The sequence below is a fragment of the Pseudophryne corroboree genome, chromosome 7 (genome assembly GCF_028390025.1).
Source record: "Pseudophryne corroboree isolate aPseCor3 chromosome 7, aPseCor3.hap2, whole genome shotgun sequence".
Taxonomy (NCBI): domain Eukaryota; kingdom Metazoa; phylum Chordata; class Amphibia; order Anura; family Myobatrachidae; genus Pseudophryne; species Pseudophryne corroboree.
The window spans coordinates 392,940,906-392,957,708 of record NC_086450.1 but is presented as its reverse complement, the minus strand read 5'-3'; the positions used below and the strand labels follow the sequence as shown (position 1 = coordinate 392,957,708).

Below are 16,803 nucleotides of genomic sequence, written 5' to 3'. Positions count from 1 at the left end.
ATTACACTTGCCTATAACGCCCCACTCCGGTGTGCTGATGATAGAGGTAAAGGTGATTAGAGGAGGACAGGGAGTCAGACTGAAGCAGATTATATACACACACACACACACACACACACACACACACACACACACACACACACACATATATTTGTATATATATATATATATATATATATACACACACACATATACACACGTGTGTGAAAATATGCAAATGCCGCAGCTGCCTGGATTTGTATTAGGTAGGAGCATTATGTTGAACCCTATTCAGGCGAGAAGAACACACATGCACACCCTTCCACGCAAGAGGGAAGAGGTTAGTGAGTATAAAGATTCTCAAATCAGGTGCGTCAGGGTGGGATCCCTGTGGAAACCTGTGGACATAGGAGAAATACCGTTATCAACAGTAAGTTCTTACCATAACGTATATTTCTCCGGCAGGGTCCACAGGTTATCCACAGGATAACATTGGGATTTCCCAAAGCAAATTTTTAGTGGTGGGGACGCTCCTGATTGGACAGGAGAACCTTTCGCCCGAATTCAGCGTCATGAGAGGCAAAGGTATCCAAGGCATAATGTCTAATTAATGTGTTAATGGAAGACCATGTGGCTGCCTTACATATCTGTTCTGCTGAAGCACCATGTTGTGCTGCCCATGAAGGACCTACCTTACGTGTAGAGTGAGCAGAGACATTAGCCAGAACAGGGAGATCAGCTTGAGAATATGCTCCTGAAATCGTCATTCGAAGTCATCTTGCCAGCGTCTGTTTAGTAGCAGGCCATCCTCTCTTGTGAAATCCGTAGAGAATGAAGAGAGCATCTGTCTTTTTGATGGCACTGGTCTGATCAACGTAGATTCTTAATGCAGGGACTACTTCCAGCGACGCTTCTCCCGTAGACAGTCCGATACCTGAAAAGCCAGGACCACAATTTCTTCATTAATGTGAAACTTCGATACCACCTTTGGAAGATAACCAGACTTAGTTCTGAGAACTGCTTTATCTGGATAAAAACTCAGAAAAGGAGACTTACATGATAGTGCTCCTAAATCTGATACTCTTCTAGCTGATGCCATAGTCAGTAGGAAGAGTACTTTAGCCGTTAACCATTTAAGATCCACTTTTTTTAGTGGTTCAAACGGAGCCCCCTAAAGGGCTTTGAGAACCAGACTTAAATCCCAAGGTACTGCAAGAGGAAAAAAAAGGTGGTTGAATGTGCAGCATTCCCTGGAAAAAAGTACACACATCCTGTAAAGTAGCAATTTTCTTTTGAAACCATACAGTTAATGCTGAAACTTGAACTCTCAAGGAAGCCACCTTCAAACCCTTATCCATTCCTGCCTAAGATTCTGGATACTCTGAAAAGATCTTGGATCCATACTTCTTTCGCTGCACCAATGAATATAGGCTTGCCATATTCGGTGATAAATGCGAGCAAAGGAGGGTTTTCTTGCTCTAAGCAACCTGTTGAGAAAAACCTCTTGATTTTAGGATAGAGGTTTCAACAGCCACACCGTCAAAGATAGCCGATCCAGATGCTTGTGACAACAAGGACCCTGCATTAGTAGATCTGGACGTTGAGGGAGCAGAATTGGTGCATCCAACGACATCCTCTGCAGATCTATGTACCAATGCCTTCTTGGCCATGCCGGAGCTATTAGAATCACGGCACCCTTTGTTTGTTTTATTTTCCTCACCACCCTGGGTAGCAGGGAGATTGGAGGAAACAGATATGCCAGCTGAAATTCTCATTTCACTGACAGTGAGTCCACAAGGATCGCTCCGGGGCCTTTTGTTCTTGACCCGTATGCCGGAACTTTGTGGTTCAGACGGGACGCCATGAGGTCTATCTCTGGCAACCCCCACTTGTTTACTAAAGTCTGAAATACTTCCGGGTGTAGAGACCATTCGGTTTCCTGAAAGGTGTGCCGACTGAGAAAGTCCGCTTCCCAGTTTAGTACTCCTGGAACGAACACTGCTGACAATGCTGGAAGATGGAGTTCTCCCCACTTTAGTATGTGACTTACCTCCTCCATTGCTCTTTGGCTGCAAGTTCCTACTGCCGTTACATTGTCCGAGCGGATCTGGATTGGTTTTCCTTGCAGAATGTCCTTTGCCTGAATCAGTGCCATGTATATGGCTCGTAGTTCCAACAAATTTATTGGCAGGCAACTTTCTTTTTTGCACAAAACACAAAAGAAAAATTAACAGCGCTACCTTTAGTAGATTATAAGATTCATTTTATAATCTACTAAAGGTAGCGCTGTTAATTTTTCTTTTGTGTTTTGTGCATGTATTGTGGAGAGTGACTACCTCCATTAAAACAGCTGCTAGGAAAACCAACCCAAAGTAGCGCCCGTTTCAGATATATTTCGATATATCTTTTCCTGCAACTTTCTTTTTTGGTCCATTGTCCCTGGAACCATAATTTTCCAGACACTGCTCCCCAGGGCTGAAGACTGGCATCCGTTGTCAGGATCTCCCAATCTGATATCCAAAAGGGTCTCCCCTTGTCTAGATGGGATGTCTGTAACCACCAGGCTAACGACCTTTTTACTTTTACCGGAAGCATCATTATTTGTTTCTTTATTGTCTGATGTACTCCATTCCATCTGGTTAGGATCAGATGTTGCAAAGGTCTTGAGTGGAATTGTGCATATTCCACCATGTCGAATATCGACACCATCAACCCCATCACTCGCATAGCCGTGTAAATGGATATTGTTTGACTGTGCAACAATTCCTGAATCATCAACTGCACCTTGGATATTTTTCCCACAGGTAGAATTATCCTCTGCAGACCTGAATCTAATACAGCCCCTAAGTGAATCATCCGTTGTGACGGAATTAGAGACGACTTTGCCCAATTTATGAGCCATCCATGTTTTTGTAGACAAGTTATTGTCTGTTGGAGATGGCTCAAGAGCAATTCCTGGGACTGTGCCAGGATTAAAAGATCGTCGATGTATGGAAAAATTCTTATTCCCTGTTTGCGGAGATAAACTGCCATAACCACCATAATCTTGGTGAATACTCTAGGGGCTGTAGCCAACCCAAAGGGTAAGGCTTGGAACTGAAAATGTTGCTGGAAGATAGCGAACCTGAGATAACACTGAAGGGACAATGCTATCGGCACATGCAGGTAAGCATCTTGTATATCCAGAGATACCATGTAATCCCCTGGTTCCATGGGCAAAATTATGGAACGTAATGTTTCCATATGGAACCTCGGTACCCAAATGTATTTGTTCAACATTTTGAGATTGAGAATGGGTCGAAACGACCCATTTGATTTCTGGACCAAGAATAGGTTGAAGTAAAACCCCTTCCCCCGTTGTTCCGGAGGTACTGGGACGATTACTCCTGACTGAAGCAATTTGTGAACTGCTTCTTGCTGTGCCCTGGCCCTCGTCTCTATGTGAGACTGGCTGGTACAAAAAAATCTTCGAGGAGGCTGTTTTTTGAATGGGAAAACATAACCCTGAGATACCACTTCTTGCACCCAAGCGTCTGTCGACTGCTGCCATATGTGTGCAAACTGAAGAAGACGGCCCCCTACCTTGGAGTCCCCCAAGTGGAGGCCCGCACCCTCAGGCTGATGGTTTCTGTTCTGGCTTGGAAGCTGGCCCTCTAGTGGTCCACTGCTTACTCGTTTTACCAGACTTATTTTACTGGGTTTGCTTAGGTTCTTTCTTACCTTTTGTTTTACCATGCCACCGAAATGGCCTAAAACCTGAACCCCTAGGTTTAGGAGTATAACTGGCAGGAAATTTAACCTTCTCGGATTCAGCCTTCAATCTCTGTCAATTCCTTACCAAAAAGAATTTTCCCAACAAAAGTCAAAGCTTCCAGAAACTTTTTGGATTCGGAATCAGCTTTCCATGTATGTAGCCAAATTGCTCTGCGAGCGGCCACCGTTAAGGCTGATGCTTTGGAAGCAATCGTACCCATATCCATTGCTGCTTCTTCTAGAAATAGTGCAGCCTGTTTAATATGGGCTATACGAGACTCCTGCTCCCTAGTAGGTGCTAAAAGCCCATTCTCTAATTCTTCAGCCCATTCAACTACCGCTTTTGCCATCCAGGCCGAGGCCATAGCCAGCCTTATGACTGCCCCTGACAGGGAAAATATGTTTTTAAAAAAACCATCCACTCTCCTGTCTGTGACATCATTTAATGATGTTGAAGGCAAAGGTAAAACGGATTTCCGCACCAGTCGAATGACGTGCGTATCTACTTTAGGAGGCACTTCTCTTTTTAAACAGTCCCCAGTTGGAAAAGGGTAGTACGAATCCCATTTCCTTGGGATTTTATATTTCTTATCCATAATTTCCATCAGTTCCTCTGACCCTGGAAATTCTACCCTCACTGTTCTGGGACGTTTAAACACAGGTGCTTTAGTTTTTACTACTGGCTCAACTGAATCTTCAAGAGACAGAATAGCCTTCATTGCTCCAATTAACTAAACTATATCTTCTGAGCTGAAGCCCTCTATTTGTTCTTCATAAGGTGAAGTAGAGTATATGGAGTCATCATCTGTTGTATCCTCCTGTGTAGCTTGCGAATTGGATGATATATTTACCTTTGGTTTATCAGCTTGTTGACTTGTAGAAGAGCTGCATGTAAGGGTTAATCGTGTAACCTAGTCCTGCGATAGGAGCTGCAGGGGCCAACCTGTCAGCTATACTGGATAGAGTTTGTGCAAATATGGCCCAAGGTGGATCTATTTGTTGTTGAACAGGGATCTGCCTAGTAGTCTGCTGAAATGAAAAGCAATTTGCACATAACCCATTACTTCCTAAGGATTGAGTTATACCCCTTTCACATCGCACAAATAACCCGGAATCGACACGGCATATTGCCGTGTCGACACGGGTCAGTGTGCGATGTGAAAGCACTTTCCAAGAATTAGCGGGTCGTCTGACCCGGTAATTCAACCCGGTATAAAAGAAGGATTATACCCGGGTTGAATACCGGGTCAGGTGCAGTGTGAATGGGAGCCGCGTCGATGCGACACGGTTCCCATTCACAGCATAGGGAGAGGCGGCGCAGGAGATGAGCTCATCTCCCAGCGCCGCCTCCACCCCCGCTGCGCCCCCCCCGCTGCTATGGCAACCGACCCGGTATATTGCCGGGTCGGAAAGCCAGCAAAGGAGCGCAAATGCCAGATCCCACCCGGTAAGGACACGTTTCTTTTACCGGGTGGGATCCGGCATTTGCGATCTGAATGCGGTACTATTAACCCAACCTTGCAGGATAAACATGTTTTAAGTGTTGGTGTTACTGTAGTAACCTTGTCACCTTTGCCGCTCTTAGACATGATAAATAATCAACTCATCCACAGTACTACACAATCTGTGACTGAACACACTTTATATTGCATAAAAAGTGATATCAATCTGATCCCCAACCCAAGCACCAGCACGGAGGTTCAGAAAAAGAAACACTGACAAACATATATAAAGTCAGCAATCACACTAGCAGTCAGTCACATGATATTATTAGTCATATGAGCATATTATCAACATACATTTCAAGTATGTAGGCGTACACTTACTGTTTTCTGTATTATACAGTTATTTTAATGTATTCAGACGCAATCGCCGAGAAAACTACAGCATTGTACAAAAACTCATATGCGATAGGCACTAAACTTAACTATTCATACTAACATAGTAGATAGAATTTTAGTGCTGTATAACCCTTACTCTGTAGAGTGGGAAACAGGGAGACTCACCCCACTTCCAGGATCGATCAATACGTTAGCAAACCGCTGAGTGGATCCAGACGCTATTAGTGTACACAGCCGCTCCAGTATCTTTATTGGACACAGACGCTCAGTGAACGTTAGTGCATGCAGACGCTCTGTCTGCGACCCAGTCTCTTAGCGGTCAACTTTAGTGTATACAGACGCAGCGCCACGCTGCGACCGAGTTCCCTTGTGGTAGCGTCTAAGACGGAAGTGAGGCAATCAGTTCATGGCGGGAGACGCTCGGAAACTGGTCATGAACTGGGAGGAGGGGCGACCAGGAGAGCGTCTGACTCCCCACTGCTGGCATCAAACCTAGGGATCGCAGCCTCAAACTATTCCTGGTGCCTTCTGATTCCTAAAGCCTAGCGCTAGAGCACCCGTGGTAGAGGCGCGCCAGCTACTGTTTGGTAGTCTCCTCCCAAATCAGTGCGGCTGTGTCCAAATTCCCCCTCTAAGCGGAACCATGCCTTACCTTCTGCCCGTGCTCCGGCCACAGCCTGGTAACGTCTGCTGGACCTGCTAGCAACATCCGACACAGACGCCCGTCGAGACAGCACTTGTACCGTGGGTAAGCGTTGTTGCGACCCGGCGTTGTTGCGACCCGGCGGAGAGTTGTTGGAGCGACTCCCTCCAATATGCGTATAAGACGCTGTTAGGAAAGTTCACTCAAAAAAAGGTAAGACTATAAAAATAATAAAAAAAAAAAAAAGCTCTTAGGGCTGCCAAACACAGCAGCCCTGTGACCATGGTCCGACTCCTGCCGCACCAAACCAAAAATTGATTTGACTGAGTCGGTGGGCGGGATTATATGGACGAGCCTGGTGCATCCTCGGAGGCCACAAAGCTCGTGATCGATTTGGTGCCAATCCGCTGACGCTCAAGCATATCCCAATGTTATCCTGTGGATAACCTGTAGACCCAGCCGGAGAAAACAAGGGTAGCGTTACAAAGACGGGGTAGTGTAATTTGGGGTAACTTGTACAGCATGAGAGAGGGAATTTGCAGTTAGAAGAACTTGGATGGAGGCAGTTGGACAGCCTGGTGAGAGCCTTGGAAGAAGGGAACTGGCTCATAGAAAAACAGACGGCCATCACGTAGACAGTGGAGCGGAAAAGGGAGTCAGGGGAGGAAGACTGAGCTGCCAGTAGGAGACACACATCCCTGTAAACCTTCTGTAGCCAGAGTAACGCATAACTCACCTCTGCTGCGCGGCCTCAGCTTTGGCCAGCAGTGTCTGTAACCTCTGTATCTATTGATTATCAAACAGAACAGAAAATTCGTATTAAGATAATTAGTTTAGCTTTATTTATTTTTATTTGGTCATCTTATTATGGTAAAAGCACTTTTAACATCTTGGCAGTGAGACTAAACCGTCTGAACATTCAGAGTGGGATGATTTTAATGATTGAACTATGTATATGTTTTCAGGCAGTACAGCCATTTGGAGAAATTCATTATAACTATCCAGGACATTACGTGTGTGTCCCGATTTGTTGTTTCATTTTAGAGCTGAAAGCAAAGGAACATAGGCCCAAATGTAAATGTACTAAGCTTTAACAAGAGATAAAGTGTAGACACATTAATGAGTGATAAATGTCCAGCCAATCAGCTACTAATTGTCATTTTTCAAACACAGCCTGTGATATGGCAGGTAGGAAGCTGATTTATCACTCTTTATCCATCTCCACTTTGGGGGTCATTCAGACCTGATCTCTGGGCTGTTAACTTTGCAGTCCTGCGATCAGATAGTCGCCACCTCCAGGGGGAGTGTAAATTTGCAGTGCAAGTGTGGGATCCCATGTGTAGCCGAGCTGCGAAAATCCACTTTGTGCAGTCTGTGCGCAACCCAGGACTTCCTCCTATATTGCTATGAGAACAGGCTGACCGGGGCCGGAGCGGACGTCAGACACCCTCCCTGAAAATGCTTGGGCATCCCTGCGTTTTTCCGGATGATGCCAGTTGTTGTTGACCGATGCGCGTGCGCATTGCGGTGCATATACATGCGCAGTTAGGACCTGATTGCCCGCTGCGTGAAAATCGCACAGCAGCGATCAGATCTCTTGTTAAATATTAATACATTTGGGCCATAGTGTTTTACGAAGTGGCAGCCTGCCTCTGCGAGTTTGACCTGGAAGTGTAAGAATATAAAGTGTTTGGAAGCTAATACTGTTGGCGCTTCCTAGGTCAAATCCGCCGAGATTTGGAGGCTTGCAAAAGCCGCCATATGAAAAATACAGTCATTTAAAATCCTCTAACAGGCAGTAAGTATATGTGCCGTGAATTCAGCCACCACCCTGGTGACTTGCTATAATTAGTAAATGCGCTCCCCCATACATGAAGTACATAAATAGCAGCAATACCAATGTATGCAGATGCCATTTGCCACTCCGCACCTACCTCTTCATAGTAGGTCTCCATAGCAATTTTCATCTCTTCTACACTGGTGGTTTTTAGATCCGTCTGGAGTTTGCTATAAAAAATAAGATTTTACTTACCGATAAATCTATTTCTCGTAGTCCGTAGTGGATGCTGGGGACTCCGTCAGGACCATGGGGAATAGCGGCTCCGCAGGAGACAGGGCACAAAAGTAAAAGCTTTAGGATCAGGTGGTGTGCACTGGCTCCTCCCCCTATGACCCTCCTCCAAGCCTCAGTTAGGATACTGTGCCCGGACGAGCGTACACAATAAGGAAGGATTTTGAATCCCGGGTAAGACTCATACCAGCCACACCAATCACACTGTACAACCTGTGATCTGAACCCAGTTAACAGCATGATAACAGCGGAGCCTCTGAAAAGATGGCTCACAACAATAATAACCCGATTTTTGTAACAATAACTATGTACAAGTATTGCAGACAATCCGCACTTGGGATGGGCGCCCAGCATCCACTACGGACTACGAGAAATAGATTTATCGGTAAGTAAAATCTTATTTTCCCTGACGTCCTAGTGGATGCTGGGGACTCCGTCAGGACCATGGGGATTATACCAAAGCTCCCAAACGGGCGGGAGAGTGCGGATGACTCTGCAGCACCGAATGAGAGAACTCCAGGTCCTCTTTAGCCAGGGTATCAAATTTGTAGAATTTTACAAACGTGTTCTCCCCCGACCACGTAGCTGCTCGGCAGAGTTGCAATGCCGAGACCCCTCGGGCAGCCGCCCAGGATGAGCCCACCTTCCTTGTGGAATGGGCCTTGACAGATTTAGGCTGTGGCAGGCCTGCCACAGAATGTGCAAGTTGAAATGTGCTACAAATCCAACGAGCAATCGTCTGCTTAGAAGCAAGAGCACCCAGTTTGTTGGGTGCATACAGGATAACAGCGAGTCAGTTTTCCTGACTCCAGCCGTCCTGGAAACCTATATTTTCAGGGCCCTGACAACATCTAGCAACTTGGAGTCCTCCAAGTCCCTAGTAGCCGCAGGTACCACAATAAGCTGGTTCAGGTGAAACGCTGACACCACCTTAGGAAGAAACTGGGGACGAGTCCGCAGCTCTGCCCTGTCCGAATGGACAATCAGATATGGCTTTTGTGAGACAAAACCGCCAATTCTGACACTCGCCTGGCCGAGGCCAGGGCCAACAGCATGGTCACTTTTCATGTGAGATATTTCAAATCCACAGATTTGAGCGGTTTAAAATGTGATTTGAGGAATCCCAGAACTACGTTGAGATCCCACAGTGCCACTGGAGGCACAAAAAAGGGGGTTGTATATGCAATACTCCCTTGACAAACTTCTGGACTTCAGGAACTGAAGCCAATTCTTTCTGGAAGAAAATTGACAGGGCCGAAATTTGAACCTTAATGGACCCCAATTTGAGGCCCATAGACACTCCTGTTTGCAGGGAATGCAGGAATCGACCGAGTTGAAATTTCTTCGTGGGGCCTTCCTGGCCTCACACCACGCAACATATTTTTGCCACATGTGGTGATAATGTTGTGCGGTCACCTCCTTCCTGGCTTTGACCAGGGTAGGAATGACCTCTTCCGGAATGCCTTTTTCCCTTAGGATCCGGCGTTCAACCGCCATGCCGTCAACGCAGCCGCGGTAAGTCTTGGAACAGACATGGTACTTGCTGAAGCAAGTCCCTTCTTAGCGGCAGAGGCCATGAGTCCTCTGTGAGCATCTCTTGAAGTTCCGGGTACCAAGTCCTTCTTGGCCAATCCGGAGCCACGAGTATAGTTCTTACTCCTCTACGTCTTATAATTCTCAGTACCTTGGGTATGAGAAGCAGAGGAGGGAACACATACACCGACTGGTACACCCACGGTGTTACCAGAACGTCCACAGCTATTGCCTGAGGGTCTCTTGACCTGGCGCAATACCTGTCCAGTTTTTTGTTCAGGCGGGACGCCATCATGTCCACCTTTGGTCTTTCCCAATGGTTCACAATCATGTGGAAGACTTCCCGATGAAGTCCCCACTCTCCCGGGTGGAGGTCGTGCTGAGGAAGTCTGCTTCCCAGTTGTCCACTCCCGGAATGAACACTGCTGACAGTGCTAACACATGATTTTCCGCCCAGCGAAGAATCCTTGCAGTTTCTGCCATTGCCCTCCTGCTTCTTGTGCCGCCCAGTCTGTTTACGTGGGCGACTGCCGTGATGTTGTCCCACTGGATCAATACCGGCTGACCTTGAAGCAGAGGTCTTGCTAAGCTTAGAGCATTGTAAATTGCTCTTAGCTCCAGTATATTTATGTGGAGAGAAGTCTCCAGACTTGATCACACTCCCTGGAAATTTTTTCCTTGTGTGACTGCTCCCCAGCCGTTCAGGCTGGCATCCGTGGTCACCAGGACCCAGTCCTGAATGCCAAATCTGTGGCCCTTTAGTAGATGAGCACTCTGCAGCCACCACAGAAGAGACACCCTTGTCCTTGGAGACAGGGTTATCCGCTGATGCATCTGAAGATGCGATCCGGACCATTTTTCCAGCAGATCCCACTGAAAAGTTCTTGCGTGAAATCTGCCGAATGGAATCGCTTCGTAAGAAGCCACCATTTTTCCCAGGACCCTTGTGCAATGATGCACTGACACTTTTCCTGGTTTTAGGAGGTTCCTGACTAGCTCGGATAACTCCCTGGCTTTCTCCTCCGGGAGAAACACCTTTTTCTGGACTGTGTCCAGAATCATCCCTAGGAACAGCAGACGTGTCGTCGGAGACAGCTGCGATTTTGGAATATTTAGAATCCACCCGTGCTGTCGTAGAACTACTTGAGATAGTGCTACTCCGACCTCCAACTGTTCTCTGGACCTTGCCCTTATCAGGAGATCGTCCAAGTAAGGGATAATTAAGACGCCTTTTCTTTGAAGAAGAATCATCATTTCGGCCATTACCTAGGTAAAGACCCGGGGTGCCGTGGACAATCCAAACGGCAGCGTCTGAAACTGATAGTGACAGTTTTGTACCACGAACCTGAGGTACCCTTGGTGAGAAGGGCAAATTGGGACATGGAGGTAAGCATCCTTGATGTCCAGGGACACCATATAGTCCCCTTCCTGGTTCGCTATCACTGCTCTGAGTGACTCCATCTTGATTTGAACCTTTGTATGTAAGCGTTCAAATATTTCAGATTTAGAATAGGTCTCACCGAGCCGTCTGGCTTCAGTACCACAATATAGTGTGGAATAGTACCCCTTTCCTTGTTGTAGGAGGGGTACTTTGATTATCACCTGCTGGGAATACAGCTTGTGAATTGTTTCCAATACTGCCTCCCTGTCGGAGGGAGACGTTGGTAAAACAGACTTCAGGAACCTGCGAGGGGGAGACGTCTCGAACTTCCAATCTGTACCCCTGGGATACTACTTGTAGGATCCAGGGGTCCACTTGCGAGTGAGCCCACTGCGCACTGAAACTCTTGAGACGACCCCCCACCGCAGCTGTTTGTACGGCCCCAGCGTCATGCTGAGGACTTGGCAAAAGCGGTGGAGGGCTTCTGTTCCTGGGAATGGGCTGCCTGCTGCAGTCTTCTTCCCTTTCCTCTATCCCTGGGCAGATATGACTGGCCTTTTGCCTGCTTGCCCTTATGGGGACGAAAGGACTGAGGCTGAAAAGACGGTGTCTTTTTCTGCTGAGATGTGACTTGGGGTAAAAAAGGTGGATTTTCCAGGTGTAGCCGTGGCCACCAGGTCCGATGGACCGACCCCAAATAACTCCTCCCCTTTATACGGCAATACTTCCATGTGCCGTTTGGAATCTGCATCACCTGACCACTGTCGTGTCCATAAACATCTTCTGGCAGATATGGACATCGCACTTACTCTTGATGCCAGAGTGCAAATATCCCTCTGTGCATCTCGCATATATAGAAATGCATCCTTTAAATGCTCTATAGTCAATAAAATACTGTCCCTGTCAAGGGTATCAATATTTTCAGTCAGGGAATCCGACCAAGCCACCCCAGCGCTGCACATCCAGGCTGAGGCGATCGCTGGTCGCAGTATAACACCAGTATGTGTGTATATACTTTTTAGGATATTTTCCAGCCTCCTATCAGCTGGCTCCTTGAGGGCGGCCCTATCTGGAGACGGTACCGCCACTTGTTTTGATAAGCGTGTGAGCGCCTTATCCACCCTAAGGGGTGTTTCCCAACGCGCCCTAACTTCTGGCGGGAAAGGGTATACCGCCAATAATTTTCTATCGGGGGAAACCCACGCATCATCACACACTTCATTTAATTTATCTGATTCAGGAAAAACTACAGGTAGTTTTTTCACACTCCACATAATACCCTTTTTTGTGGTACTTGTAGTATCAGAAATATGTAACACCTCCTTCATTGCCCTTAACAAGTAACGTGTGGCCCTAAAGGAAAATACGTTTGTTTCTTCACCGTCGACACTGGAGTCAGTGTCCGTGTCTGTGTCTGTGTCGACCGACTGAGGTAAAAGGACGTTTTAACGCCCCTGACGGTGTTTGAGACGCCTGGACAGGTACTAATTGGTTTGCCGGCCGTCTCATGTCGTCAACCGACCTTGCAGCGTGTTGACATTATCACGTAATTCCTTAAATAAGCCATCCATTCCGGTGTCGACTCCCTAGAGAGTGACATCACCATTACAGGCAATTGCTCCGCCTCCTCACCAACATCGTCCTCATACATGTCGACACACACGTACCGACACACAGCACACACACAGGGAATGCTCTGATAGAGGACAGGACCCCACTAGCCCTTTGGGGAGACAGAGGGAGAGTTTGCCAGCACACACCAAAAACGCTATAATTATACAGGTACAACCTTTATATAAGTGTTTTTCCCTTATAGCATTTTAATATATATAGTCATATCGCCAAATAAGTGCCCCCCCTCTCTGTTTTAACCCTGTTTCTGTAGTGCAGTGCAGGGGAGAGCCTGGGAGCCTTCCCACCAGCATTTCTGTGAGGGAAAATGGCGCTGTGTGCTGAGGAGAATAGGCCCCGCCCCCTTTTCGGCGGGCTTCTTCTCCCGTTTTTCTGAGACCTGGCAGGGGTTAAATACATCCATATAGCCCCCAGGGGCTATATGTGATGTATTTTTAGCCAGAATAAGGTACTATCATTGCTGCCCAGGGCGCCCCCCCCCCAGCGCCCTGCACCCTCAGTGACCGCTGCTATGAAGTGTGCTGACAACAATGGCGCACAGCTGCAGTGCTGTGCGCTACCTTATGAAGACTGAAAAGTCTTCTGCCGCCGGTTTCTGGACCTCTTCACTTTTCGGCATCTGCAAGGGGGTCGGCGGCGCGGCTCCGGGACGAACCCCAGGGTGAGACCTGTGTTCCGACTCCCTCTGGAGCTAATGGTGTCCAGTAGCCTAAGAAGCCAATCCATCCTGCACGCAGGTGAGTTCACTTCTCTCCCCTAAGTCCCTCGATGCAGTGAGCCTGTTGCCAGCAGGACTCACTGAAAATAAAAAACCTAACAAAACTTTTACTCTAAGCAGCTCTTTAGGAGAGCCACCTAGATTGCACCCTTCTCGGCCGGGCACAAAAATCTAACTGAGGCTTGGAGGAGGGTCATAGGGGGAGGAGCCAGTGCACACCACCTGATCCTAAAGCTTTTACTTTTGTGCCCTGTCTCCTGCGGAGCCGCTATTCCCCATGGTCCTGACGGAGTCCCCAGCATCCACTAGGACGTCAGAGAAATAAGGAAAATAAAAATACCCTGCTAAGTACAAAAACAAAAGACAAACATCACACGTCACTCAAAAAGGCGTCCAGCGGTAAATGTCAAGTGGCAGCAGAAGATCTGGTCCTAGCAGTAGACAGCTAAAGTCATGCAATGAGTGATAACAGTCTCCTCTTATAGTGGAGTGTAGAACAGCAGTAGTATTGGGATGTGGTCAGGAGACCAATGGTCACATGACCTCCCCTTACATCCCGCTCTCTCACAATCCCTACGGTTGGCATGCCGACTAGCAGGGACTATTCCCACTCGTGGATGTCCACGACACCCATAGAGCGGAGGTCGCCACCAAGCCCGCAAGGGGCTTGCTGCACTCGCCAACCTCCCGCCAGGATTCCGCTGCCGGGATCCCAGCGTCGGTATGCTGACCGCCGATTATGCATACACCAGTAGTATTTACATGTCAATAAACAGAAAGATATTTATCTATACAGTAAATTGAATATTGCATAATTGAACAGTATTAATAGAAGCTGAACAATGCAATGGGCAACATACAAAATGCACAAAGGGAGCGGTTTATTCACATTTAACAGGAATAGTGCTGAGATGGGGAACATCCTGAACAGAAAGTTATCGACAGCAAAAGAAAGATAAGAGGAACATAAACAGGAAAGCATTGTTTAGGATACAAGGAACTGTTGGACATAAGTCATAGGTTATATCGAGAGGTTTAGTGAGTGGTCTTCATTCATACATTATACCGGAGGTTGGGATGCCGGCGGTCACATGACCCACACTGCCATTCTGACAATTAGAATGCTGACAGGGGACAGGGTGATTATTTTACCCATCCCATGTCCCCTACCCTAACCCGCATGGGGTAGTGGCTAGGGCTAAGATAGTGGGGGTGGCGGCTAGTTCTAAGAAACGAAACCACCCGCTTCGGCCCCCAACTTTAACCATCAGCCCGATACTTACCTTCGGGATGTTGGCGGTTAGTGTTCCGGCGCTGGGATCCTACCGCCAGGAATCTAAGGGGGAGATTTAGCAAACTTTCTAAAGTGAAAAAGTAGATGTGTTGCCCACAGCTACCAATCAGATCCTAGATGTCATTAACGAATATATTCTATAGAATAATAGCTAGAATCTGATTGGGTTTCCTTTCTAGGTATGATAAATCTCCCCCTAATTTATGAAAACAAGTCTTGTAAGTATTCCATTGGCTAATGGACACTACAGTCGTTACTTTTACTATTTATAAAATAAGGTTTCATATATATATTTGGTGGTTGCTATAGGCACCAGTACATTTGTGAACTTCCACCTTGTTATGAAAAAACTTTTGGGAATTAAAACAGGACTAATCTAACTGGGACATGCCAATAAAAACAGCAATGAAAGAAAAAGTTTACAGTATTTTAAAACAATACAGGTTGAGTATCCCATATCCAAAATGCTTGGGACTAGAAGTATTTTGAATATCGGATTTTTCCGTATGTTGGAATAATCGCATACCATAATGAGATATCATGGTGATGGGACCCAAGTCTAAGCACAGAATGCATTTATGTTTCATATACTCCTTATACACACAGCCTGAGGGTAATGCTAGCCAATAGTTTTAATAACTTTGTGCATTAAACAAAGTTTGTGTACATACACAGAATTCATTTATGTTTCATATACACCTTATACACACAGCCTGAAGGTCATTTAATACAATATTTTTAATATTTTTTTTTGTATTAAACCAAGTTTATGTACATTGAACTATCATAAAACAAAGGTTTCCCTATCTCAGTCGCACTCAAGAAATTCCGTATTTCGGAATATTTGGACATGAGATACTCAACCTGTATTTGAAAATCAGTGTTCCAGGTTTACACACAGGCCCCTGATTGTGCAGTATATTTATTTTACCATAACATGAAAATACAGCATTGGTTCTGTATCATACCTGAGTGTAGCATCTTTTTCTTTACATTGTTTCTCCAATTTCAGGATCTTCTGCTTGAGATTATTCACTATCTGCAGCAGGAGTATTAAAAACCAAAAACACTATGAACAATTTGTTAAACAAGGATTTCATTGTGCGTGTACACTGTAGATTAGTGCCCATTGTTCTGCGACACCAAATGAAGTGCGTTACAATAGAAAATATTGCATATCTGAAAATCAAGGAACATGTCTCTATCCTCCGGTGGCTGTGATTCCACCCACTGTGGCAGATGTGTTAAGGGGGGTACTCACGGAGCGATCGCTGCTTAAAATCTAAGCAATCTGACTAGGGGGGTAATTCCAAGTTGATCGCAGCAGGATGGATCGCAGCAGGATTTTTGATAACAATTGGGCAAAACCATGTGCACTGCAGGGGAGGCAGATATACCATGTGCAGAAAGAGTTAGATTAGGGTGGGTTATTTTATTTCTGTGCAGGGTAAATACTGGCTGCTTTATTTTTACACCACACCCAAATCTGCCCCACGCATCGCTATCGCTGGTGATAGATTGGCTTGCCCCCCCGTCTCCCCCCGCACGCTCAGCACACATCGCGCTGTGCTGAGCGGGGGGAGAGATGTGTGCTGAGCGAACCGCTCAGCTCACATCTCTCCCCAAATCGTGCCGTGAATACGGCCCTTAAACCTGAAGGGATAAAGAAGTGATAAACCAGTGGCAAGCGTAAGATGATAACGCACCAGCCAATCATTACAGATTTTAAAAATTACAGGAGCTGATTGGCTGGTGCGTTATCACCTTCCACTTATCACTGCTTTATCACTTCTTTATCGCTTCTCCAGGCTTAATACAACATAGAGAACATAGGCTACACAGGGTCTCATGGAATACAATTAAACTTTCCCTGTAACAATACTGTATGTTAGTGCTGTACAAATAAATGTGAATTATAATATATATCAGGTAAAACTCGCACACACAATAATAACAAA

General features: G+C 46.3%; 1 protein-coding gene across 3 annotated transcripts in view; it reads right to left on the bottom strand.

The window, feature by feature from the left end:
* Positions 1 to 16,803, bottom strand: part of IQCE (IQ motif containing E) — a 208,346-nt gene that overhangs the window by 95,279 nt on the left and 96,264 nt on the right. For 2 of the 3 annotated variants that reach the window (XM_063934625.1, XM_063934624.1), the window contains 3 exons: positions 15,814 to 15,884; positions 8,151 to 8,223; positions 6,953 to 7,002 (listed from right to left, as the gene is read on the bottom strand). In XM_063934625.1, the coding sequence (XP_063790695.1) occupies positions 6,953 to 7,002; positions 8,151 to 8,223; positions 15,814 to 15,884 (194 nt within the window). The remainder of the gene's footprint in view (positions 1 to 6,952; positions 7,003 to 8,150; positions 8,224 to 15,813; positions 15,885 to 16,803) is intronic. The other variant, XM_063934626.1, reaches the window with a different exon arrangement.